The following is a 27,685-nucleotide window of genomic DNA, read 5'->3' on the forward strand; positions in this document are numbered from 1 at the left end:
AAGAAAACTAAGAGGTGAGGGTGACAGAGGACTGGAACAGGCTGCCGAGGGGGGTTGTGGAGTCTCCTTCTCTGGAGATTTCAAGACCCATCTAGAGGCCTATCTGTGCAACCTGTCCTAGGGAACCTGCTTTGGCAGGGAGGTTGGACTTGATCTCTTGAGGTCCCTTCCAACCCCTACGATTCTGTGAAATAAGTTCCAAAATATTAACAATTTCTAAAAATGCAGTGGCCTCAAGATGCAGTTTTGGATGAATTTAGTCACAATCACACTGCTGCACTACAGGGATACAAGTAGATTTTCTAGTAGAAAAGAAAAATACAGTTGATACTCCTACTATGAGCTGTAGGATTCTTACACAATACAACTTCCAAGTTTCATTTACAATATATTGACCTTTTGGGGTTTTCTAAACCCCGTGCAAACACCAATATCAGTTGCCCACTAAGGAAATTCATTAAACTGTTAGAGCAGTGGGGTTTTAGCTTAAACTATGAACTGACGGAAACAACTTTATACAAGGTGATAGTGGTCCTTCAGTTATCAGTCCTGATTTCTAAGGACATTACAAATTTAAAAGACATTCAAAACTTTGTGCAAGAGACACAAAATAATTGTTTCATGGGCTGCTAAAGCTTATCAGGAACTGATTAAATATCCAGCTCACTGAGACTATTTACAGTGAATACAACTGGATATTGGGGAAGATTGATTGTTTTCAGCTTTGTTTTAAGACAACATATCAGGACAGCATGAAATACAATTACATTCCTTCCTATTTCCAGAAACCATCATGGTGCTGGGAACAAACTTATGTCATTCGGAGCAGAAAAACAGAGATGCCATAGTGAGTAAAAAACCCTACAAGTTACACAAAACAAACCAAAAATAGTATGAAAACCTACAGCAATGACCATTATCACTGGTATGGAAAAATGAAAACAGTCTCAAAAGCAGCTCAAGCATCTGTCCTTGGCTTGTCTTAGTTGCTCAGTGCCTGGTCAGGTTTCATCTGTGCCTTTTAGTGTACAAACCATATGCTGAAGAGTTTAAAGGCATATTTACATAGTTCCAAGATGTTCCAGACACTGAAACAAAACTGTCCCTGGTATTTCTTTCTCAGCACTGGATTATGGAAATGGACTTGCAAGATGCAAAAAAACTCAGTCAGAACTCTACATTTCTTTATTTGCTGTAGTCTAGAACATAGATTTAACACGACTGCAAAAGTCACTAAGGCTACTCAGAGAAAAAACCCTGCTTCTCTTTAAACAAACACTACTTCCAGAAATTCAGAACATAATGAAAAAAAAAAGCAGCATCATTCCTATGTCTGAACTCTTTCATTAGTAACCATACATGAAAGTATTTTATTAGTATTCCCCAGATCTGACCCAGAAAAGACAAGGACATAGCTTTGGTAACAGCTGAACTAGATGGTTACTGTAGGTCCCCCTTCTAACAGAAATCTTCTTTTCTTTCATTGCACACATGTGCCATGTGAATCTTCATAGCAGGCAGGTCAGAAAAACCCCTAAGATTATATGGTTGCTCCTGCTGAAGGATTTAAATGTTTAACACCAACTTCTAAACGAAGCACTATGTAGTAGAGTCAATCTAATCAAGTTAATTGCATAACTTTTCATTTCAGACTAGGATTTTTGTCTTCACTATTTTATGAACAAAGGATTCTGCCTTGATATATTACGTACACGGGAAGTGCTAAGCCTTTTGAGGATGGGGGGGACTTCAGGCAATAAAAGGAGATATCAGTTTTCTATCAAGGGGTGAGCTGTCACAACTGACATATCACCTGTGTCAACAAGTTCCCTGTTTTCATTAAACAAACACAAAATCCAGTGCTTTATCTGTGCTCTCAAAAGCAAGTTAAGACTGCTTCACCTGGCAGACCAGGCCAAAAATTGATTAAAGAATATTTCATTGCAAAGTAAGTTAAAACCTCCATAAGTCAGCTTCACATTTCTTATCTGCACTAGAGAATCACTTTAAAAGAACGTGTATGAAGCAGCAGTTGCACATAACTGAAATGAGGGTATCCTGCTGTAGCCTCAATTTTAGCAGTTCAGAAAATGCCAACTTACCCCTCCCAAACACCACAGGCCAGGTTTGTCATTATCTTAAAGGAATATCATCATATCCAGGACAAAATTCTGTTTCCAGGCCAAATCTTGAATGAGTTTAAGAAATTGTATGGTACCTTGTGGTGTTTAAACTCAGGCACTGAGTAACAGATGAGAAACTTTCTGCAGGCAAATGTTCAGCCCAAGAAATGTGCTAGTTTACTGACCACATATGGAAAAACAAGTTTAAGAGAGCTTCTGTTGTCAGTGGAAGCTTCTGGAGCAGTCTGACAACAATCTGTTTGATGGGACAAAACCCTGCAAACCTGTACATCAGGCAGTTGTCCCTGACTCATATGGAAAATTCTAAAGCCCACCTCTGCAGCCTCAACTGAAGGCACATCTGGAAATCTAAAAGCTGTCTCAGAAGAAACTCTCAACACCAATAGGTGAGCAGTCATCATAAAATTAATCTGCAAGTGTAAATCCATTTAAAATATATTAGATTGATAAGTAAGAGAATTAAGCCCTTGCAACTACCAGGCTTCTGCCTGTACTCAGTGAAGTAGCCAAACACCTCACCAACAACAACTATAAAACATTGTAAGCACTTGCTTTATAGTACCTCAAGAAGATACAGCCTATTTCATTGTTATCTATTTAAAAGACAACAAGAGGCAGACCACTGCAACACTTCTGCCTCAAGTTATTTGATGCAGTCCACAGTTACTACATGGACATTTAAGGATACATCTCTAGAGAAGATTTGCTGCTCCACATTTACAGGCTAGAAATTCTTAATAATATACTAATCATCATTCATATTTCTGTCTTTTTTACTACTACCATCAAGGATCTCTGAATGAAAATCTAGGTAGCTTGGTAAAGCCCAGATTACACAGATAAAGAAATATTGTGTTTTATTATTCCTTTTCAGATACATTGGTATTCCTACAATGCATATACTTCAGAACTACTGTCTTCAAGTAAGCCAGCAATGAAGGCTTCAATATTTTTGTACCATGCACTCATTTTATATTCTGAACCAACTTTTCTGGTTATTCATGTACATTTTTGCATATGGCAGCAGCTATCACCAGCTGTTCAAAGTAGTACCCAGGAATGGGGAACACAATCGATACCAGAAAACCTTACCACTGTTCTTCAGTGACTTACTTTCAATAATCTAACCAGCCCTGCTATCTTACAAGCACTGAAGGCAACTGATAAAGTCTGCTCTCCATCAATCTTGATTCCTTGGTTTTGGTGCAGGGAGAAAGTTCTAAAGCTCCTTTTTTGGTCTGGTTTGAGCTGCTGAAGGTATTTCCAGTATGAATATATTCTTCAGGAAAAAATAGCATGGGGGCTTAGTTAAAGTAAAGCCCTTGCTATGTCCTCATCTACCTATACCAACAGAAGGAGATAAGCCTAGCTTACTTTTTGTCACCCTCTGCCACAGTGTCTTCAGTACAGATCCCTTTGACAGTAATAAAATATTTGTTAAACATTTCAGAAACAGCTTTGATTTATTTTATACAAAGTCAATTTTCAAAAAATATTTGGTCCAGTAATTTAGATAGGGAGATAGATCAGCAAATCGGAGCACAAGCATAGGCAGAGAGACTGAGGAATGGCATCCACACTACAAACACTTACATGGCTACTAGATACTGCTATCATTTACTCTAATGTCTTAATTTTGTAGTCCTGGGGGAAAAAGAAAAAAGTCTATAAACAGCTCAGTTGTTAATAGAGGACTGTGGGAAACAGACTTATGACACTGTCCATCAAGAAAGCAGTGACTTGTCTCTCTTGGACCATACTTCTAACTAGCTTTTGAGGGAAAGAAGTATCAAAACCACTGAAACTGAAGTAAAAATTAGACTCTGTATACAGCTACCAAGTATGATAGTATTACAGAAGTTCTGGTTCTTGAACAGAAATCCCCAAAATACCACTTGCAGAAGTCAAGTTTCCCCTAAGGAAGATGGATTCTTAGTAGAATTCTAATCAGTTTTTTATAGCTCCTCTATTAGTTTCAATCAAACTGTCTAAGATGCTTTTTGTTTCCAACAAACAGCGAAAATAAAAAACCAAACCAGAGCAGCATAATTTCCTTTTTCAAACCCTGTGACTGCAAGAAAGGGCATGCCTATATACACAATAAACAATGAGTCGAGGTATGACTGTGCAGTACCCTGGTTGCTCTGCACTGATTTATTGTCTGACCAGGATGTGGCATATTCACACCACCCTGTTTAACTGTGCCAAACACTCCACCTCCAACAGTAGCCATAACCACATAAACAGCATGTACTAACACAGAGCAAATGCTGTCAGATTCCAGCTACTGCATCTTGGAGAATTTCTGTGTGCTTGTCCAGAAAGTCACATGTGTGACTAAAACCAACTCCAAACCTGGATAGGATAAGCAGTCTGGGAAAGTAAGAAAATGAGACAGCATTACTTTAATGGAACTTTTGCATATGCAAAATTAAGCACAGTGAAAAAGAAGCTTTCACCCAATTTTAGTTTATGAGGAGTCAGAGTGATTACTGAGACTTCACAGCTGAAGCCCTATAAAACAGTAAAAAGAGAGCTTCAAAATCACTTCTAGAGTTGGAAGCAGAGAATGAACCTTAAGGTGTCTCCAGAAAACCTCTGAAGATGTATCATCCTGCATCACGAAGAAATGTATCAAGGAGAAGACTATGTACGAGAGAACATTCCTACAACATGTGAAAAAAAATCTAAATTACACACTAAGTTTTTGAAATCTGGTACTCAAATCTGACCAAGTTAGTCAATACACATGATGGGTGAGGAGGCATATGAATACTGATACTGACACGGATTATTATATGAGTTTTTAGAAACAGAATTTTCTTTGAAGCACTTAGAAAATAGGCCGCAAAAAAATCAAGTCAAAGACAGATTCTGTGAACTCACTCCATAATAATCTGGTAAGACCTTACAGCACATAAATAATATGCTGCAAATTTTAACCCTACATTATATTTTTCCAGTACAGCCAGTTTCTGACAGAGGCTCGCAGTTCTCAATTCCTCCACAGCAAAGAACTTAAAACTGAGAACTGTGTAGGATCAACCTAAAAAAAGAGTCACCTAGGGGCAGAATGCAAGGAGTGAACTAAATTAACTGCAAAGTAGAAAAAAAGGAAAGCTTTGCTAGTACTTGTCTTACCAACTTCTAGCACACAGCTTTTGCCAATATACACATATGGTCCAAAGGCTTCAAGTCCAGACATACACAGATGTGCCAGCCTTTCCACAAGGAAAAAGAAAGGCAGTTTTATAAGATTCCCTTTAATCTGTTTCTCATTAGTGTAACTTCAAACCTATCGGAGAGCCACACAGGAACAGCAGTATTTCAATGTAAATACCTAAACTTCAGGTGAAACAGAACTACCAGCAGTACCTTGAGTTGTGTTGCATTTATTCAGTGTGAGTGAAGGCATGATAGCTTATGATTGAAGAGTCTAATGCTCATTTTTCTGTGGGGTGGGAGAGCAGTGTGTTTTGTTTTTTTTCCTAAAGCACTCTAATGAATATAAAGCCTTTTTACATGACCTCAGTCCCCAATAACCTGCGCAAGACTTGCGTGCCTGTGAGCAGAATGGAAATTGTCACATCACTCAGAGGACTTTGTGCAATGACAGAGACCTGTAACTGCTACAAAGGAGGAAAAAAGAAAAAGATAATCATACCCTAACCAGTACAAACTGTTTCCTTACAGAATCAGAAGCTCATTCTGCTTGCACTGTTCTGCTTTAAAAAAAATGGAAGAGAAGCTACCCAACTACTCATTTTCTTATAAAGTACATTCTCCACTGTAGTAAAGAGAATTACTATGACAGATACATATGGAAAAACAGACCTCATGCCCTCTACAAAAGAGAGCCACTTAACAGTATGGCTATAGGGAAGTTTGTCATGGGTTAATCACAGGTCAACTGCTTTCATCCTGCCCAAGACAGAAGAGGTCTGGGAATCCAAAGCAAACTGCCAATTAAAAAGTTAATTTATCTATTTACATATATAAGCTGATCTATCTACCAATCACTAAGTTCTACTGTATATTTACTGTTCATGAGTATTTTTATTTTACAGTAACAGTAAAGCCTGAATGTTTAAGTACCTTCCCATTGGTGATGTACTTGCAATTGATTTTAAGAAACTTCTCTGTAAATGCTTCCTCCTCTTCAGAGGTGGATGATACCACTCTTGCAGGACGAACACATGCATGTGCTGTTGAAGCAGCTGGCTCTTTTTGTTGGACTCCATCTGGATCCTAAAAGGGAATATAAAAAAACCCCAAAACTTAGCAACCTCCCTTTTCCAATATTAATTTTAAGAGATTTTCTGATGTGCAATTTTCATTCTTATTTGACATAAAAGAAAATATAAGAATAGGGTTCCAAATTCACTGCAGTTTGAAGGATTGCTTTGATCTGACAACATATATAACTAATGAAGCACAACTTAACAAGACCATAATAAGAAATGCAAGTGGGCAAAGATATTTAGAGTTAACTTGTGAATAAACATCAAAATAATGATCAAGACTCACATAAGGAAACCATCAAATACAGTCACTATGAAATCTGAGCAGAAGTTAGATGAACAATTATTTTCTGACTTGAACAGAAATCCTATTAAATACCTTCTGTTATCCTTCCATGATACTATACACTGCTTATGCTGGAAGGTCAGTGAGTCCAGTCCTGTGTTCAAAGCAGACCTAAGCGTACATTAAATCAGATTGCTCATGGCCTTTCCAGTCGAGTTCAAAGCTGAAGATACTGTGTAATCTCCAAGAAACCTGCTCCAATGTTTAACCACCTTCATTGTGAAAAATGTTTTCCTGTTACTGAACTAGGACCTTCTGTGCAGCAACTCACAGCCTATTGTTTCACTATGAACCTCTGAAGACTCCTCTAGCTTGTTTACTAGGATAGGACAGCACAGAAATCAGGTTGGTTGTTAGTATTTTCTTCTCCAGAGCAATAAATAAAACCCACCACACCCCCATAAAAAAACCCATACTGCCCAAAAAAACCCACAAAGCCAACAAACACAGAAATGTAGGGGTTGGAAGGGACCTCAAGAGATTGAGTCCAACCCCCAACAAACCAGGTCTCATCCTTGTGCCTCATATGCTTTCACTCCCTGATCGTTTTAACAGCACTCCATTGGACTCACTCCAGCATGTCAATCTTTTTCTTGTACTGGAGGTGCCAAAAGTAGGGACACCCTGCAAAAGCAGCTTCACAAGCTCAACTCCCAACCCTCCCACCCCCCAACAGGAGAATGATTTTCTCCTTACCCTGTTTGTTTTCCTCTTCTATCTGCCAACCAGCATGTGATTATCCTTCACCATCACAAGTGAGCACTGTTTAACATCTCCACCAGGACACCAGCTTCAACCCCTCCTTGGCCCTTAGTCTTTTTCTACAAAACTGCTATGCAGCTAGCCAACACTCCCCTGCACTGCTTTATCACAGAAGCGTTAGGTTGGAAGGGACCTTTAAAGGTCTAAGTCCACTTCCCCTGCAGTAAGCAGGGACACCTTTAACTAGGTCAGACTGCTCAGAGCTTCATTACTCCTGACCTTGAACACCTCCAGGGACAGGGCCTCCACCACCTCTCTGGGCAACCTGCTGCAGCATCTCACATCACCCACAAAGCGAAGAGCTTTTTCCTAATTTATGATCTAAACTTATCCATCTCTAGTTTAAAACCATTGCCCCTCATCCTATCACTAAATGCCCTTAAAAATAGCCCCTCCTCCCCAGCTTTCCTGGAGGTCCCCTTCAGGTACTGGAAGGTCACTATGAGGTCTCTCCAGGCTGAACAAGCTCAATTCTCTCAGCTGGTCTTCACAGGAGAGGTACTGCAACCCTCTGATTGTCCTCCTCATGGCCCTCCTGTCAAGACATTCCAAGAGGCCCATATCCATCTTGTGCTGAGGGCTCCAGAGCTGGACACAGTACTCCAGAGGTAGGGTCTCACCAGAGCAGAGGGGGAACATGACCTCTCTTGATCTGCTGACAACATTTTTGATGCAACACAGGATGCAACTGGCCTTCCAGGATGCAAGTGCACATTGTTGGCTTACATCCAGCTTTTCATCCATCAGTACCCCCAAGTCCTTTTCCACAAGGCTTCTCTCTCTCTCACATCATACCCCAGACTGTATTGGTAGTGATTATATGCTCTTAACCGTTGTTAAGCTTCATGAGGCTTCTGCTACTTCATCTCTTGATGTCCTGGTGATAAGCAGCCCTTGCCCTTCACTGCAGTGTATTGACCACTTCAACATTTTTGCTGTCCCTGAGCTCCAAGCTTGCTGATAGTGCATTTGGTCCTCTGTCCCAAGATTCAGGTCACTTACGAGCAGACTATAAACAATATTAGTCTCAGTAAGGGCCCTCAAGGACTCCTAATCATCTACCACCAGAGAAAAAACAAACTTACCAGCCACACACACAAATGCTGAATTGCTCTGAACCCAAAAGTCCAACCCATTCTTCCAGCCCATCTTACAGTCCACCCATTCAGTTTGCATTACCTCAGTGTAACAAGGCTGTGTTGGGCCAGCATCAAGGGCCTAGATCTAGTGAAGGTAAGTAACATGCAGTGCTCTTTTATCTGCTGAGCCAACCATGACAGAAAGCAATCACTCTGGTCAGGCATGATATGCCCTTGGTAAATTCATCCTGGCTATTCACAACCATCTTTGTCCTTCACATACCCAGATATAACTTTCAAGGGATTTCCTTCATGACCTTCCCGGGCAAACAACAGGAAGTTATTTATCTTGCTATCTAACAGTACAGCCAATAAACTAGTGAACCTGGAACTCTACCAGGGGAAGGACAGACAGTAAAAAAAAAAATATTTTCAAGTAAAAAATACGCATATAGTAGTCAGACTGCTCCAAAGCCTATTTTATAGCCACAGCAACCCTGTTTTGGAGCTTAACCACCATTAAAGGACTTCAACTTTATACATAATTGCTATTTTTAGTTACCAATAAAATATTACTATGTATAAAAATGTGAAAAATCTATGTTCCCTTTGGTTTTCTGCTTCTCTGTGCAATTTTATTCACTAGTACAGATTGCAGCTAAGTGCCTTTAATCATATGCACAACTGTTTTCAGTTCATCTCTCTAGCATTACTTTTACCCTTGCCTGCACATTTCCATTTTAGTTAGAAAGCAAACAAAAACAACCAGAACTTATAAAACACTGAACTGAAAAAGGTAGTGAAGATAATTAAAAAGCAAGCTTCCTGGAGACAAGTTCTCCTACATATACCTTTGTCCTAAAATTATGTGGTAATCTTTGTGACGTGTATAACTTAGGAAGTGGCTGCATGAGTCCCAAGGTGATGCCCAAGTCCAATGTGAATACACCAGCTACTTCACACTCATATTGCCACGTGGCATAAAAGCAGGAATAATAGTGGTGGCATGCTTTCAAATTTAATATGTAGTGACAATGGTATCATGACTATTTTAAAGTGGCTTTTAAGTTTTATAGGTAGTAAAGCTCATTGGATCTTCTTCAATATGCATATCAGGGTGCTGAATGTAGAAACCCTTCACAAAACCTAGCAGTGTAAGAGAGGCTTTAAAGCCTAGGCCAAGTTCTTACATACACATTAACAGACTTGCTGAAATCTTAGCTTAAGTATAGCAACATTAATAAAACAACAAACAACTTAGCAGGGTTCTGCGGGTCTTACATTAGCCACATGGTTGTGTTAAGCTACTCCAATGTGTGACAAAACAGACACAAGAACAGTGCACATCATAGTTTCTATTTTGCATCGAGAGGTTCAAAGTCTAGTTATCTTAATCCAGCTTCTTGCTGGAACTCATTGATTTCAACAATAGCAGAACAGAGGGAAAGTCCCTTTACATTATACAAACAGAGCAATGTACCCTCTTTAGCTTGAGATGTACTTGAATTTAAGCTCCAAATAAAGAGTCAAAATTGGAGGATAGTCAAAGATGTCAAATACAAAGAATGCATTCTAGTATCTCTCTCATTCATTAAAGACATCAAACAGCAAAAAGGCTAAAACCACAGAAAAAAGGTGCTATGAACAACAAAACCCTCCAGTCTTATCTGCTCAGGTAGAAGTTGAGTGGTTTTTGTGTTGCTGGACAGACCGTTTGAAAAACAAAACCGAAACACTCACACACATAGTCCACACTGACAAGTACAAGTGATTTCTGGTCTATGCTTTCTTTTGACAAACTGTTTCTAGCAACATCCCTTCTCTCCTTTCATGTCTTCAAAAGACCTCAAAATCCCATCAACACTTATTATTATATGTTGTCACATGGCTCACTTGTTTGACTTGCCCTGTAGCATTTCAGAACTGCTCATAGTGTTCCACGACATGTGGTGACATGCACGTAGCAGTTCTGCAACACCACACTGAAACTTAACACACACTGTTGCTAACGTTGAGCTGCCCACACTAAACAAAACAACTTTTTGCAAAAGAGGATTTTCACTTTCAAAGTGTTTTAATGCATGTTGTTTCTTCCACACTTTCCAGTTTTTCACTCTGCTACGCACACAGTCAATAAAAAAGCTGCAAATAAATGACAACTATGGTTATACTCTTAAGCCTCCTTCCCTACTGTAACAGACCACCATATGTAAAATAACCCACAAAAACAGGAGTACAGTATTTTTCTGGCAAAACAATTTTCCCTTGAGTAACTTCATGACATATGCTACATGGGTATGCCTATCCTAGCATTTACAGACATTCTGAGACAAATACAGAAAAATATGTTCTTGCAGAATAGTCTGACTGTGCTGCAACACCTTCAGTTTGCCATAAAACAAAAATGAAATTATTCAGTACAAATGACAGCAGACAGCTCATGAGAACAGACATGTCAGGCCAGAGTAAAGGTATAACGGCAAAACCAAGTAGCAGGGTCATCACAGCCTTTGCAACGCAGCTTGACAACCTGTCAAAAATAAAGCAATAGCTTTCTATTTTAACTTTGCTGGACAAAGTCATACAAACTAACTAAATAAATTCTTAATGTCTCAAACTATAAGCACACAGAATGCTAGGAGAGACATCCAACAGCCTGACTGAGAACTATCAAGAGGTGTTATCAAGACAATTTTTATTTGAGGAAAAAAAATTGAAATAACTGGGAAAATAATACTAGTGATATATTAAGTAACATCTGAGTAAGGTCCTAATTGCACAAATTACACAGGAGCTCAGGCTCTGGCGCTGCATCTTCCTGGTTGGAACACTCCCCATGGAATTCTGTTGACAGCAAACCAGTGTTCCTGGAAAGACATGCTTTTACAAAGCTAGCTCCTAGCAAAAATCTACATGCCAGCAGAATTACAGAGCAGCTTTGACAGCTAAAAAATTCTAATATTTGCAAGTCTACGAAACCAGAACTACTGAGTAGAAGTCACCTACAATCAAGTCTGTATTAGCCTTTCACTGATTCAGACTTTTTTTTTTCACCTCCCTACTTAAGTTTGCCAAATGAAACTAGAGAACCCCCTTCTGCACCTCTACAGGAAGGAGCAGTGTACCACTGCTATGAAAATCTATTATTGAAGTGACAAACATTTAACTAGTTCTCAAAGGTAACAAATACAGAAATGCAACAGGAATTCGTAGTTAAGATTTTAGTGAGCAACATTTTGCTGCAAATCTCTTGCCTTCAAATCAGTTTTCAAAGAAAGCTGTCACAAAGATAAAAAGCTTGCATTTACTTTTAAAAGATGTACTATTTTACTTCTCAACTCCAAGTGTTGCAAAGTACTTTCTCCCCAGAATGAAAGGATAGCTTCAGAAGAAAGCATACCATCTGTAACATTTATATGGTAAGGGAAAGTTAATTTCAAGGACAACAGGTATACCTACATTTACTGTAGCCTTGTCAAGCTCTGCTTCGGAAGATGTAGGTGATAGGGGACTTATAGGACTTAGAGAAGGGGAGCTGTCCACACTAGAAATGTAGTCTGGGTCAGGAACATACAAAATCTATAAAGAAGATATAACGTAGTTAGAAGTTATGCTTTCAGGCTTACTGAAGATTCCTGCCAGTTCAGGTATATTTGCAATGATATCTCAAAATAAGGTACATGAAATCATTCCTGCTCCTATTAACAGAAATTATCAGTTGAAGGAATAAACAATACCACACAGAGTACTTCTTCATACAAACTTTTACAGTTTTTTAAATACTAAAATGAGGTAAGATTGAGTTGTAGTCACAATAATTGAGGAAAAAGTTCAGACAGAAAGCATTAGAAGCATACAGCATGCCAGAAACACCCAATACAGTGACCATGCACGATCTGACCAATAATTTCTCTTGCTATTACTCTATTTGAGCAACCAAGAAACAGGGTAAGGATTAAGTTCAGACAAAGCTCTTAGCACTGAATGTTAAAAGAAGAAAAAATAAAATCAGATGGAGTTACTAATGCCTTAAATACGTTATTTTGGCCAAGCTACCTAAACAAAATTTTGCACCATAGTGCAGGATTTTTTCAAATAGAAGGCTAATGCCAAATGGCCAGTGGGTAATACCATAGCTAACCTATCACTTGATTCCAGGAGTAACTTTTAAAGAAAAGAGTAAAGGCAAAAAAAGGAAATATGTTAGCAATAGTAACCCCTAAGAAGTGAATGATAGTTCATTTACTGTTGGTAACGACAGCAAGTTTAAGAGTGGAATAGAAACACTTCATTTTATTAAAGTAGAAATGCAGGCAGCAATATGCAGTCAGGAATGTTGTCTGTAATCTGTACCCTGAATTAGTCTTTTGAGCTAGAGTCAGTAAACAGCCTGCTGTACTTGCAAAGTAACAATTTAGCTTGTACCCAAATGTTATTATACCATTAAATATATTTAGCTTTAAAGTTCTCTGATCTTATTTAGAAGAGACAGGTAGCTTCATTACATGCTTCCTTTTTAGGTAGGCATTTAAAAGGCATGAAGAATTCACAAGCTAGAGAAAAATTAAACACTATTTTACAAAGTCAATAGGAAAACCAGTAAGAAAAGTACTTTAACACTTTCTCTGGTAGAGATGAGAAATACAGGGAAAAGGGTCTTTGTTGGGCAAGTGACATACATCGTATAATAGTACCTGTCCAGGAACGACTGCTCTGGAGAAAAGCTTATTTAACTGAACCAGTTCATTGGGTGTTGTATCAAATTTCAAGGCAATACTGTTTAAAGTATCTCTTGATTCCACCTGTATCAATTGGGGAAAACAAAAAGAAAAACTTGTGAACATTTAGTTTAAATAGTGGCTTACAAAATCTTATCATGTGTAAACTTACTGAGATTTTGATGAACTTTAGTCTTCATTTCTTACAGTTGCTCCATAAAAGAAAAAATAGAACAAAACCACAAACCTATGCCCTAAATATTCATCTGTTGTCACCCCATGTAGGGACACCTGCCTTCCTATGATGTTTCCTGGTGGCCAGAAGCATCAGTCACACACATTGGGCTATAGGATTAGCTACTGCACCACAACTTCTGGTCTATACATTCACTGCTGGGTACCACTGGACCAATACACTATTAACTGGGTTCACAAAGCCCTTCATTCACCCTCTTCAACTACTCTTTTCTGTTCCTCACTTCACAGAAAAGCTGAAGCAATCTCTATAAATGTGAACACACACTCCTCCTTTTGAACAAAGCTTCTGCTAATCTGACTTCCAACTAAAACCCATCACTGAGATAAAAAGTAAAAATACCGAAGCAAAACAGGTCAGCAAGTATGAGAGCAGATGGAACATAAGCATTTTGAGTAGGTGATTCCCAAGTAAGGAAAAGACTTTTTCGAGATCTTATTCTTCACCCCCATCTCCCAAAGTTATTCAATATGAACCAACAGAAGCGAGCAAAGAGGAAAGCTTTATTCAGAGAGTATTTCAGAATGAAGAATTCATAGCAAGCATTTAAGAAGGGTGAAGATGATATGACAAGGGAGCATTCAACCACAAAATTATTGCATAAAGGCACAGGGCTTCATAAACACTGTACCAAAAAAATAAAGTGTTATCAGTTAAGAGAAGCAATATAAGGAAAGCTACATTTGTGCTGCTAAATACGAAGCACAGCTAAAAAATAACCCACTGACTCCCATCTTAAATGTCTTATCAGTTGTCCCTTATTACAATGGTAGAGGCTATACACATTCCACTCTATATAAATAGTAAGTATTAGACTTAGTTATTCACGGGTTTAATTTTCCTTATTTTCACTTAACTAACTTTCCTTGACAATATCACAAAAAGCTTTCTCTTTTAACGTCCCTTTACTTAATTTGAGGGAAAAAGTGAAAAGACAAATATCCCATTTTTCCACATAGTGTATGTTCTATGCACAAATGGTTTGAGAAGCCAGTGTACAGCATTAGCTAAGTCTGCAGACTCATTAGTATCCTCTGCTTGTAGCAACCTATCTTCACAAAAGTGTGGGAGCACCATGTCTTGTATGCCTTGTCAAGTGTTGTTACTTCTGCTTGAATGATTGAATCAGGGCAGGAATATGAAAAAAGGGGGGAGGGAAGTAAGAGTACTGGAAAATACACGTTTTAATAACTTCTGGTACTGTTTGCTCTGAGAACAGACCTTAACTTTACACAGTCACACGAAATCTGATCCGAAAGACTAGAATGCTCTGTTTCTGTAACCACACTGCAATGGAGACAAGTAACATGGTGGACTGTTCCAGCTGAATTGGTATATTCCATATAGCTAACATGCATTGTATGTTTTGCTGTCAGTAAAACTTAATGAGGCACATTCTTTCTTCTCAGAAGCAGAAACCCTTTTGCCACAGGTAAGAACATCTACAGGTTATAGTATCAGTTAACGTTGAGCAAGTCAATGTCAACTATTTTAATACATTTCATTTGCATTGTGAGATTAGCTGACAAGAGTTCCTACTGGCTGCAAAGCAAAAGCAGTATATAAAAAAGTTAAGTAATTGTTCCTTTTAAACCCATTCCCACTTAAATATTCCAAAATTTAACGCTGAACAGAACATTAGCCCCAGAAGAATTTAGGGAAAGAAATGCTTTCTCTGTATTAACTTTTTTCAAAGTTCAGTCATGCTAGGGAACACGCATTGACAGTACAGGAATAAAACAAAAATAACTGACAGATACAAAGAAGGAAACTATATCCTTTAAATACAGAAATAGGTTGCCCTGCGAGAAAAAGCTGCAAATACAATGTACTTTGAAGGTTGTTGTAGTTCAACAGAAAACCAGAGCGCTGTTTGGCATACTAACATATGTAAGGTTCACAAATAAGAGTTATAAGAAAGCTTTTCCATACAGAATTCATTGTAATTTTGTAAATGTATATTTGTCAGCCTAGATTCACTGAAGATAGGTGTTGCCACTTCTTCAGCAATTAGCTTTAAGACAAGCTTCTAATTCTGTTATAACTCTTTATATAGGAAGCCATTAAGCTAAACACAGCAGCAAATCTCTCTACTGGTATTTCGGGTATGGAAGACTTCCCTGTAGCACCTCTTGGTAATTTAGACCACACAGATCTGCAAAAAGTAAGAATATTCTTGTATGTCACTTCTAATTGGCATTAGAGCAGAAACCAAAACAGAATCTTACCTACCCAGATAAGTATTGCTTGCTCCATAGACAGTAACAAAACTGACAATTGAATCAAAGACCAGTCGTGTTTCCATCAGTAGGTCTATGTAACACTGAAGGTTTGCTAGAACAAACTTTAGAGTCAAAAGCTTTGCCTAATTTAAGTTTGCTTTCATGTAAATGGTTAGCTGTTATGTAGATTTTGCTTAGGTATCAGTTAATAACTAAAATATACCATAAGCTAGTCTAAAAATCCCAAGTGATACAAAATAAATTTAAAGCATTCAATTTAAACCCACAAAATATAAAGACCTTTAAGAGTGCATTGACTCTTGTCAGCCTTAAGAAATAAAACCATCTAGTGAGATCTTCTGGCAACAAAAGGTTTTACCTCTCAAATTATGAGCACAACGGCAAATATAAGCTTCATTTTAAATGGCTGTGAAGTTTGCACAGGCAAATCTCCAGACTAAATGGGATTTTAGAGACCAGCACTGATACCTCCTTAAAACAATGAAAATGTTCAAGTAATCTTGAAGTATCTCCTTAAATTCTAAAGCCTATTTTCTAATTCTTATGCATTCTAGTATTTTTAAAAAGCCCTGCAACAGAACCTGAACTGACAAAAGCCAAAAGATTGCTTTGTGGAAAAGCACAGTTGAAGAGAAAATGTGCCACAACATACTACAGCCACCCCCAGCTTTTCCATTTCTTCCACAGCATTTCAATACCAGAAGAGAAAGCAAAAAAGTCATTTCTTCTTACCCAGGAAACAAACTTTCTATGTATTATGCACATAGATACTTCTATGCTATTCTCAATATTATGAGTTTACACAAATATTTTGATATTACAGCACTATGTTAAATATTCATGGGAAAATCCTCTGTTTGAGGCGAGACGGGGTGATGAACAGCAATTACATTGCTTCATGATTTCAACAAAATGGCAAGACTTATTCAAATAAATGTAAACCTCTGCAAGACGAACACCAAACATGAGAAAAACGTTATTTTATTCTCTGAAGCAGTCTGAAAGGGACTTGAGCCGGGCAGCTGGTGCTTTGAAATGGTTAAATACCTATCATGCCTTCGCTTTGCCTCCTTCAGTACAATGTCTTCAGTATAGATTGAAAGATACTGATTAATGAAAGTGTAAAAAGAAAAAAAAGAATCATTAATTCACTCAGGACCACATTAAACACACAAACTCTGCCTTGTACAATGACAAATATAACTACTTTTCCTATACTCGTTATCAAGAGCTTGTGATCATCAACTTCAATGTAAAGACACAGAAGGCCTTACTACCCAGATACTTCTACCTTACATAGTCACTTACATATGTATACAAATACCTAAAATTCTAAGTTATCTGTAAAAATTTATTTCAGCTATGACTATATAAAGAGCCACATCTTCCATCTTTCTTTTCCAATAAAATCCCATATCAAGTAACCTCTTAAAATCACTGTAACCTCATTTGAGGTACAGCTTGTTATCCCTTTTCCACTTGCAGAGCACTACTTACACACCCTTGATTGCCAGGGTGTGCTTGTGTACACCATAGAGCTTACAAGTCACCACTGATTACAGTTCAAACTGCTTTCATTTCTGTCAGTTTGGTAGCTTGCAAAGTGTTTAAGAAACCTTGTTTAAAACCAAATTCTCTACTGACACCATAATGAATTTCACTGTCCTTGCATCTCAAGAGCTGGAGTTCACTCATTCTTCCACTGAAAACTATACATTCAATACATATGGACCAGAGTGCACAAAGAAATTTAAGTATTTCGAGACTGTTTGTACAAGAACCAGAAAACAAGAAACCAGTTTAAGAGTATTGAAAGGAATTTACAATAATAAAGAGATGGGAAGACTAGGAGAAGGGTGAGGAAAAAGGCAAGAAGAGGATGCAACTTTGGTGCTGCATCCAAGCCTTTAGAAATATCAGGATATGCTTAATACTTTTTATATACAGCATCAGGAAAATGGAACTTGTAAACATCATAAAAACAAATCCAAAAGTCTTTTCAAGTTAGGCAAAAGTTACAACAGATAAAGTAATATGATCATTATGATCCGCATTTTCTAAATTCTCTCATATTGGGAAAAAACTGTAACAGTTGCATGTTCAAAGAACAGCGACTGTCAGACAAGAACACAATCCCTGGATTTGCAATGGAAGCATCAAGAAAAAAAAAACCCTCCTAAGTATGTAGTAGTCTAAACAGCATGTAAAAGCTTAGCGTGGCAATAAAACAAGCTGCACCAGATGAGAGAACCTTTAGCACTCTCTATCCAAGCTACCCTAGGACTGAAAGCAGAATCCAATTATTCAAGAAAGATAGCAGCAGATGCTCACCATTTCTCTGCTCTCAAAATAAATACGTTCAGCAAGTCATTACAACAAGACATTCCAAGCATTCATGTGCACTTGAAGTCTAGCAAACTTTCACCTGTTTAATGATCATCACAAACAGACACTTGCCACCCACACCCCTCAAGCTAAGGATAAAACAGTCCTCCTTGTTTTACCTGAAGAAGTTGACTTCAGAAGCCCCCGTAGTTTTGTTTTCAATATACAAATCTAACTGGTTTCTAACTAAAACAAAACAAAGATTTCAGACCCAGATTCTGGATGCAGGACTTACTACTAAATAACTGAGAGAAGGTCACACGCTGCAAGACTGGTAGTTCAACACTGAAGACTCTGGCTCAAAGCTCACTCTCAAAACACATGAGCCTACAGTAAACCAGAGACCTCCTTTAACTGATACCAGACTCTTCTCACAATCTTGACAACACACTGAGCGTTTCATGCTTGAGAAAAGGTAACTACCAGGGGATCTTATTAATGTTTATAAAGACCTGAAATGTGGGACATGGGGAAATGGCCAGCCTCTTTTCAGTTGTCTGTGGAGACAGGACTAGGGGCAATGGCTACAAGTTGGAGCACAAGAAATTCCACACCAATATGGGAAAGAACTTTTTCACAGTGAGGGTGAGGGAGCCCTGGGACAGGATGCCCAGGGGGGTTGTGGAGTCTCCTTCTCTGGAGATATTCAAGACCCATCTGGATGCCCACTTGTGCAACCTGTCCTAGGGAGCCTGCTTTAGCGGGGGGGTTGGACCCAATGATGTCTTGAGGTCCCTTCCAACCCCTATGACTTTGTGATCTGTTGTTTCAGAACAGCATAGCCTTCAATCCCAGAAAAAAGTAAAGGGAAAGGAGCAGGGCAGGGGAAGAAGAGCCCTATGTTGGAGGCTCCAACACAAATCAACCAGATCATCTGCCTCTTTGCTGACTTGTAATCCATATTCCCCACCCCTAACAAAAAGTTCTTTTGCCTGTACAGTATATTGCACTTTATGGGGGGAAAAAAAAAAACCTCAACATTATCTGTAATAGCCACTGCTGCTTCCTTTTCCTTCTCAAAAGGAAGAGGAGTTCAAACCATGAAACTGCTACCACATTAGCATCAATGGTGATCAGTGGCCCACACTGTTTCTTCTTGTGCTCCTTTATTTATCTGTAGCTGGGTCTTGTAATGCCTGTAGATGGACACTGGTTAAATCTGTACAACACGTAACAGAATGATGGCAAATAAGCAACATAAACCCACTGTTTTCACAACATAAAGAAGACTAAGAGTTCTAGCTAGTACAGTAATTTGCCTAAACATGCTCTGTTGCTCTTTAGAGGCTGTTCACATACATCAGCTGTATGCAGAAGGGGAAAACAACTGGCTTGGAGCACCAACTGTGAATTCTGAAATAATGGCTAATATCAATTTGCATCTAATCTGTTGACTGAAATTCAGAAGAGAAACTACATTAACTTAAAAAAAAAATCACCTGTTCACTGCCCATGCAATAGCAGTGAAAATAACCCAGAGTTTTCTGTATTCTTTAGAGGCAGTCTCTGAAAATTAACTTAGTGACATTCTTTAAACTTACTAGCCTGGGTAGACTTGCTTCTTTTACTCAGTACCACATCTGTTGGCATCTTGCTGGTGCTACCTACAGAACAGTAGTTCCAATTTGTTATGCTTTGGGAATTTGAGATCAAAAAAATCTTAACTGCCTTTTGGCTTGTTCTTGAAAGAGAACATATGTTTAAATGTTTATTTGTACCCAAAGTAATGATTTTCTTTTCTAAAAATGTTCTGGTGGGAAGCATATTTCACCTTAAAAAAACCTACACAACATTGTGTGCATCAGAAAGATCCCACCTTGCTCTAAACTTCAGGAATACAAAGAAGCCCACTCTTCCTAAAACCACGTAGCCACTGGTAAAACTGAAACATTAAAAAAAAAATTAAAATTTACACTAGCTTTTTGACAATACTGGGGAGGGGTCTGCTTTGCACCTTCATCCCTCTACTAAAAGCAGCAACACATGCTGCCATATAAATATATATGTGTGTATATACATACATGCCACTGTTGTTGCTTTGAGGTAGTAGGAGGAAGGCAGAAGCAGACATAAGTTCATCTCTCCACATGCTATATGAAGTCATAAATAGTAACAGTAGCAAGTTTTCACCACAGACACCAGACCTCTCATACATGTAGTGAGCACGACCTTAGTTCCTAAAGGTTAGATCTGTGTACTAAGACATACGTGCGCGACATAACCAAAAGCTCTAAAACTTGGATGTTACTTCAGTGCTTCAGGAGTGAGAGGTACTGCCAGACCAGACCAGACCAGACCAGACATGACACTGTATTTGTAAGGCTGCCACGCACCATGTTCCATTCACACAAGAGACTCCTTTAGAAACTGGACCAAGTTTAGAGACAAGAAGTCTTTGATTCTTGTGAATCGTCCTTTTGACTCACAAGGAAGTGACACACACTTCAGGATGCATCAAGAACATTATTTTTGCAACTAAGTGCCCACCTCCTGGAGCACAAAGCCCTGCAGCAGTACACAGCACACTAGTTTAAAAAGGAAAGCTGGGTGCTTCACCTTTGCCTGGAACCTTACGTACCAAGGTAAAGGCATGCATATAGCCCAAGACACCAGCATTTTCTCAAATTACTGCAGACAAAGCAGGGTTAATGCAATACAAAACCCAGTCACTTTACCATTCCTCACCTGATAGAACACAAGCAGCTTTTTTTTTATTTCAACTTCCTTCAGGGAAGTCTTTAGTATAAGCTAGAGCTATATTGAAGTTCCCAATATAAGACACACTAGCGAAGTGCTTCTTGCTCCAATCACACATCCTCTGCCTCTCTCCAAATAACTATCACAGCCTTCTCAGTATTTAAGCTATATCACAGCTTGTCTCAACATAATGCTAAGAGTTAAGTCTCCCCCGTATCTTTTAATCTTGGAATAAGACAACACCAAGAGGTCAAGTAAAGAAGTTCTCATTTTTATCATGTCCAGCTTCAAAAACATTCAAGGATAACTGTGACAGACTTACCCTATTTTAATGTGAACCTTATAAGCATTATTTATAGGCTTAATTATATTTCCAGTATATAACACAAGACAGATACTTCTCACTTCAGTTTCCCTTAGTAACCAAAAATGTGAAAAGCTGACTGCAGCACAGTTTGAGGGTCATTTCAAGAACAGAACAGGCAGAGAAAGGCTCCATTTTCAGATACTGCTGCAGAAACAGATCTGTACAGTAAAAGGTATAGATCTATGAAAATTATTATGAGAACGTCAGCATCAGTATGAAGATATAGCCCCTGCTCCCTCCATTTCATTCTCTTACTTCTATGTCAACAGTTTATTAATAACACTGAAAGCATAGAACTTCCACATGATTTTATAATTAATCTTATTTATCGTTTCTAACTATATACCTAAAAGTAAGCCAGTCAGATTGATTAGCCTGGTTTTCTGAACGAAAAAAGTAACTTTAGAAAAATCCACAAAAATAAATCATTACTCAAGTACTATTAGCTAATTCCAGATTTAATTCCCATTAACATAAGCTATCAGATACACAAAATTTTAAGATTAAATGTAATTAATATTACTGTTTTGCTTATATTTTATAACGAACTAATTCTGTACTAGCTATACAACAACATTCTAGCAACAAAGCAGTAACTTACAGAATATTCAATAGTCCCTCTAGGCTTTTGAAAAGACATTCGTCGCCCATCTTTCTTGTCTGGGGTCTTCTTCTGGCCAGTGTCTGAAAAAAATTGAGGCAACGTGCGTGTTAAATTCATTTTCCTCTCTCAGTACTGTCACAGGCTGCTGACTACAGCCCCGTGGGCAGACATCTAATTCACCAGTTACACAGCTTGCTCTCAGTGACTGTCTAACAGACAACCGACTGCTAGAATAGAGATTTCATTCCTCTGCAATGCTTTAGGAATTTGACCAATATAAAACACTGATAACCAGTAATTAATTAACTGCATAAGTACTTGCTGCTATCCAGGATGCTATTAATGAAGGAGGACTAAATAGGAGATTGACCCCATCACGCAAGGAACATTGCTGGAACTACTGTATTTAATTGGTTTTATATGATACCCAGTCTGCTTTTGTCTAAGGGGGGATGATCTAGAGTTCCTGTATGTTCCTTCTAGTCAGCTGGGATTTTTGTCTAGATACTGTTTGATAAGTACAGACTATTTAAAGCTTTTCTGTGAAGCAAGCAACATTAGTGTTTAACTTCATTACTATCCTGTCTGCAGCAAACACATACAGCCTATGCAGAAACAGTAAAGAGCCTGAATAAATAAAAAGAACATTTCTCCTCTTGTTATCAGGGCATTGTATTTTCATTATTTCCATTTCATAAACCAAATCAACAGTTTGTACTTGAAGTATACTCTCTACTTTTTGATACTAATTGGATTGATACTTATGATAAAGGCAAAACAACAGTGTACTTAAAAGGATTCAATAGAAGTCATTTAATTCTACATCTCTAGAAAAGTGATTTTTTTTTTTAAACATATCCATCTACATACACACATGCATTGTTTTGTTATGAATCTCTTAAGTTACATCTCTGCCAAGTCCATAGAATCACAGAATCATAGAATTGTAGGGGTTGGAAGGGACCTCAAGAGATCATCGGGTCCAACCCCGCCCCCCCCCCCCCCCCCCAAAGCAGCTCCCTAGGACATATCACTCAGGCATCCAGACAGGTATTGAATATCTCCAGAGAAGGAGACTCCACCACCTCCCTGGGCAGCCTGTCCCAGGGCTCTGTCACCCTCACTGTGGACAAGTTCTTCCACATGTTGGTGCGGAACTTCCTGTGCTCCAACTTGCAGCCATTGCCCCTTGTCCTGTCCCCACAGACCACTGAAAAGGGGCTGGCTGATTCCCCCTGCATCCCCTGCTGCAGATAATTATAGACTTTAATTAGGTCCCCCCTTAGTCTTCTCTTCTCAAGGCTGAACAATCCCAACTTACTCAGCCTTTCCTCACAGGGGAGATGCTCCAGGCCCTTAATCATCTTCGTAGGCCTTCTCTGGACTCTCTCCAGGTGATCCCTGCCCTTTTTATACCAAGGAGCCCAGAACTGGACACAATACTCCAGGCGGGGCCTGACCAGGGCAGAGTAGAGGGGGAGGATCACCTCCTTTGACCTGCTGGCTACACTCCTCCGGATGCACCCCAGGATCCCATTGGCTCTCTTTGACAGTTAAGATTTATCTGCTATAAGGAGCCCAAAATACCTCCACTCAATGAGGTAAGTTTTCATGCTACAATGAGATTAATATTCCCATTTTGATACATTCAAATTTCTGTTCCCATAACTGAATATATTTAGTCAAATATTTTGCATTAAATTGAGTAGAAGAAACAAACCTTAAGAAGCACACTACTCTTTTAAAGTAATTTCTAGCACAGCTAGATTGAGAATAGAACATGTCTATGTCAACCTCACCTGAGGCACTACAGAAACTGGCCATACATTGACCACCATTTCTGCACATCCTATTTTTAGTTCACATCCTGACTACAAGACTGGAAGAGAAACCACACAAATACTTGCAAGAATTTTATATACTCCCCCAACTTCTACACGGATAGTTTAAACTATCAAGATATGAGGAGGAAGAAAACCAAATCTCACACAAATACACAGGAAGTTCTGTGGTGTCAAAAATAAGAACAGACAAAGTAAAACCTCAACAAGTATCTTAAACCTGCTGTATCAGGCAAGCTACAAGGGTAACAGTGAGTGATTTCCAGCAGGTTCAACTCTCCTAGAATGTTATTTATATAAGGAAATCAATTATAGACTAGTGCTATTTCTCTTATATACTGAAAAAAAGTTTGAGGGAGAACGTCCCCATACCTACAAGATAAAAACTGTTCTATAGATGACATAATTATGGTAAGTTTTTATGGCTATGAGGGATAGCCAAGACTTTAGGCATACTTCTAAAAACTTTTTGGGAATTCTGAAAATCTAAACTCTAATTCTGCACCATGCTATGCTCATCCAATACATTAAAAGGTATTTCTTACCTTACTAATAAGATCTTTTAAAAAAATATCCAAAGGAAACTGATTTCTGATTATATTCATATTTAAGACATTACAAATGCCCCTATAGAAAATGAAGCCAACTCAGTAATGTGTGTAGTAACAGTAGTCAATACTCTTCTCATCCAGGTCAAATATTTGTTATGTAAGTTTCTACCTGACCTTGCATCATAGCAGGTGCCTCCCCAGCAAGGGACTGGAAAACTGCAACAGCTGCTATGCTGTGGCTGCTCCAAGTTTCTCAGCCCATATCAAAGTGCTGCCATCAGCCTACTCGTTTTCTTTCAACAGCAGCCTCATGCAAATACTCCAAGGCAAAACTCAAAGGATGCAGCTGAAAAAAAACACTGATCTCACTCAGGATCCCATACATGCCTTAATAATCTATACATGGAGCAGCCCTATTGTGGAACAAACATCTTCTTCCCCTGCTTCTCTTACCCCATCAGACAGAACTACAGAATCCACATACTGCAAGTGTATACATGAACTTCCTTTCTGCACACCCCAATGTTCTTGTGGTGTTTGTGTTGTTTCATTTTTTTCCTATAGCCAAATTCAAGTTTCCTTTTTCTTCTCACTGGTTCACCTATAAGTATCTACAAAGTTCACAGACAGGTGCTACTCGAGAGGTCAATTACTGGAGATGAAGGTAACCTGAACAGTAGAATCTCAGGTCTTACATAAATCATGGTGTACCAATACCTAAAGGGGTCCTACAGGAAAGTGGGACTGTTGTTCACCAGGGAGTGCAGTGATAGGACAAGCGGCAATGGCTTTAAGCTGAAGGAGGGTATCTTTAGATTAGACGTTAGCAAGAAATTCTTTACTATGAGGGTGGTGAGGCACTGACACAGGTTGCTCAGAGAGGTGGTGGAAGCCCCATCTCTGGAAGAGTTGAAAGCCAGAGAGATGGGATTTTGGGAACCTGGTCTAGTGAAGGTGTTGTCTCTACCTATGGCAGGGGGTTGGAACTAAATGATCTTTGAGGTCTCTTCCAACCCAAAGCATTCTATGATAAATAATCACCTCTGTTCCTTATGCCAGAAAAAAAGAGAAAAAAGTTATTTGTTCTTCAGGACAGAAGAATCTCCTGCTTTAGACTTCAGAACACTCAGGTAACTTCAGAAAAGAGCAGCAAGAGGGAGGAAAGCAGGCCCCTTTTGGAGGCACCTTGGAGGAAAGCAGATGTACAACTCCTACCACAAATTCCCCAAGAATTTATAATCTGCATTGTTTGTTTGGGTTTGAGGTTTTAGGTTGGGTTCTTTATATCAGCCCCTCCCATAGTCAAGACAGTAACACCAATCCTTTCCATCACTGCCACTTTCATTCCCTCTGTGATAGCATTACTAAGCCCTCACTACATGGATACAAGATTCAGGTGTTTTATAACCTGCTGTGACCAAAGTCTCCCGAGTCTAGAAGCAATGGCGACCTTTGGTGCCAAGCTACACGTGTGCCAATTACCCAGCTGGCCTCCAGCCAGGCCTAAACCAGGTACCAAACTGCACACACACCCCTTCACCCAGAGGTGAAGCGCTGCAGCTGTCCCTTCATACAGAGCCCATCCACTTCACCTCACATCTCAGAAACAAAACAAAAAGGTATTTCAGTTGTGAAAATATGTAGTAAAAACATGGGTACAGCCTCCCTGAGGGCACACTGCAAAGCCTCCAGCTGTCTCTCACTGAACAATCAGGCTACCTAGTTTTAAGAGGAAGTAAATCCATCTTTCAGGTTTTTTTGTGCCCTTAGTCATCTAGGAAGCACATGAAAGCGGAAACAGCTTCCAGCACAGGGCACATCAGTCTGAAAAGACCTGAGCACTAGAGGTATCAGTCTCATTCTCCCATTTTACTTTTTTCCCTGATAGCACATAAGCACTCTGTTGCACATGAGCTCTTCTCCTGAGTTATTACCCCATCTGCCTGCGGTAAACCTGTGTAGACTACCAAAGGCTGATGTTCTCAGACCACGAGAAAAACCTGACACCAACTACACCACACACAATGCCATGAGTAAACAGTACCTTGTTTACCAAGGGGACCCATGGTGCTAGGTTATCAGATTTCTAGCTGTATTGTTTTAGGCAGAAACAAGACCACACCTTTTGAAACATCAGGGTTGATGCTTTAATTCTGAGCTAGCACTTGGCAGGACTGGGCATCTACAACACCTTGAAACACCACAGTGAAACAGTACACATCAGATTTGTAAGTGACAAGAAAATATTTCAACTGTGTAAAATTTATAAGACCAGAACTGAAAGGTATACAACGTAGTGTTCAAAATGACACCAAACCAATATTTAGTCCAAATGCACACATACAGAAACTTAAAACTGAGAGTAGCATAAGAATAGTTGTATATGATCATTAACCAGAGAAGACCTATTGTTCCAACATACTTACATGAGACAGGAAAAGGGTATTTAGTAACACTGTGTTTTAGGCACATACAGTTTTCAGTGAGGTATTTCTGACCTTAAAATATGCATGTCAGTGGTGTCATTCAAGTGTAATTATCTGCAGTTGCCTTCAATTTTCAACATTTACAGGCCTCTATATGGCCCTATGCCAATAAAATGTCATTGGCTGAAAATATTCATTCAATTCAAATATTGTTCAAGCTGACATGAGAAGAGTGAGAAGAGTGGCATTTCCTAGTATTCCAAGTAAGGTGAATTCTAAACCTTTATTTTTCTGCTTGCTAATGCTTCCAGAACATCCTTCGGACTTCTGGCAACAAAACCTGGTCAAGAGAACTCAAGATTTGTACTGAGAGTAACAGTACATGCCAATAACCACTTAGAAGTATCTTCAAGCTCTGTACAGAGCAAGATGTATTCATTTTTCTTTACCCTACTGATTTTCTACATGTTAAGCCTCTATCTTCAATAACATTGAAATGATCAGCAGCTCCAGTTAACAGAGATTGTTACAAAGATCACTTTTTGCAGAGTAATAAATTGATTAAGCAAAAAAGTACCCTCTTAAAGCAAGTAAACTGGACAAGTCAACAATTCATGCAACTTGTTTACAATTAATAACTGAGTTTATTATGATCGAGGAGATGAGAAAAAGGTAATTTAAAAGATGAGAACTGCAAGTTATGCATTAGATTTACATGTGTTTAAGAAAAAGGCAGAGGCGGCAGCCTTGTTAAATGCTTGTCTAGGACAATTTTTCACAGGATTTTAGAAGAACCATGTGGCACATATGGGGTAAAGATTTAAAAAACCTGAATCACAAGAAAGTAAGAAAAAAGTACTCTGTCCTTGAAATATTCTTGAATACATTGTTATTTAGCAGCACATGAAACAGCTTTCTAAATGATAAAACAGAAGCAGTGAGGATAGTACATCTTTATCAGATTAGTTCTGCCCAACAATTAGATCTTTATAATCTATTCATAAAGAAACAAAAAAACATAGTAG

At 38.7% G+C, this 27,685-nt stretch overlaps 1 protein-coding gene across 1 annotated transcript in view; it reads right to left on the bottom strand.

The window, feature by feature from the left end:
- The window catches only part of OXR1 (oxidation resistance 1), a gene marked incomplete at its 5' end in the record, with an annotated part of 146,461 nt that overhangs the window by 43,879 nt on the left and 74,897 nt on the right, over positions 1-27,685 (bottom strand). The window contains 4 exons of the mRNA XM_084280292.1: positions 6,240-6,392; positions 12,032-12,151; positions 13,267-13,374; positions 21,840-21,922. Of these exons, the coding sequence (XP_084136418.1) occupies positions 6,240-6,392; positions 12,032-12,151; positions 13,267-13,374; positions 21,840-21,922 (464 nt within the window). The remainder of the gene's footprint in view (positions 1-6,239; positions 6,393-12,031; positions 12,152-13,266; positions 13,375-21,839; positions 21,923-27,685) is intronic.

This window comes from Gallinula chloropus (genome assembly GCF_964237585.1).
Source record: "Gallinula chloropus genome assembly, chromosome: 2".
NCBI lineage: Eukaryota > Metazoa > Chordata > Aves > Gruiformes > Rallidae > Gallinula > Gallinula chloropus.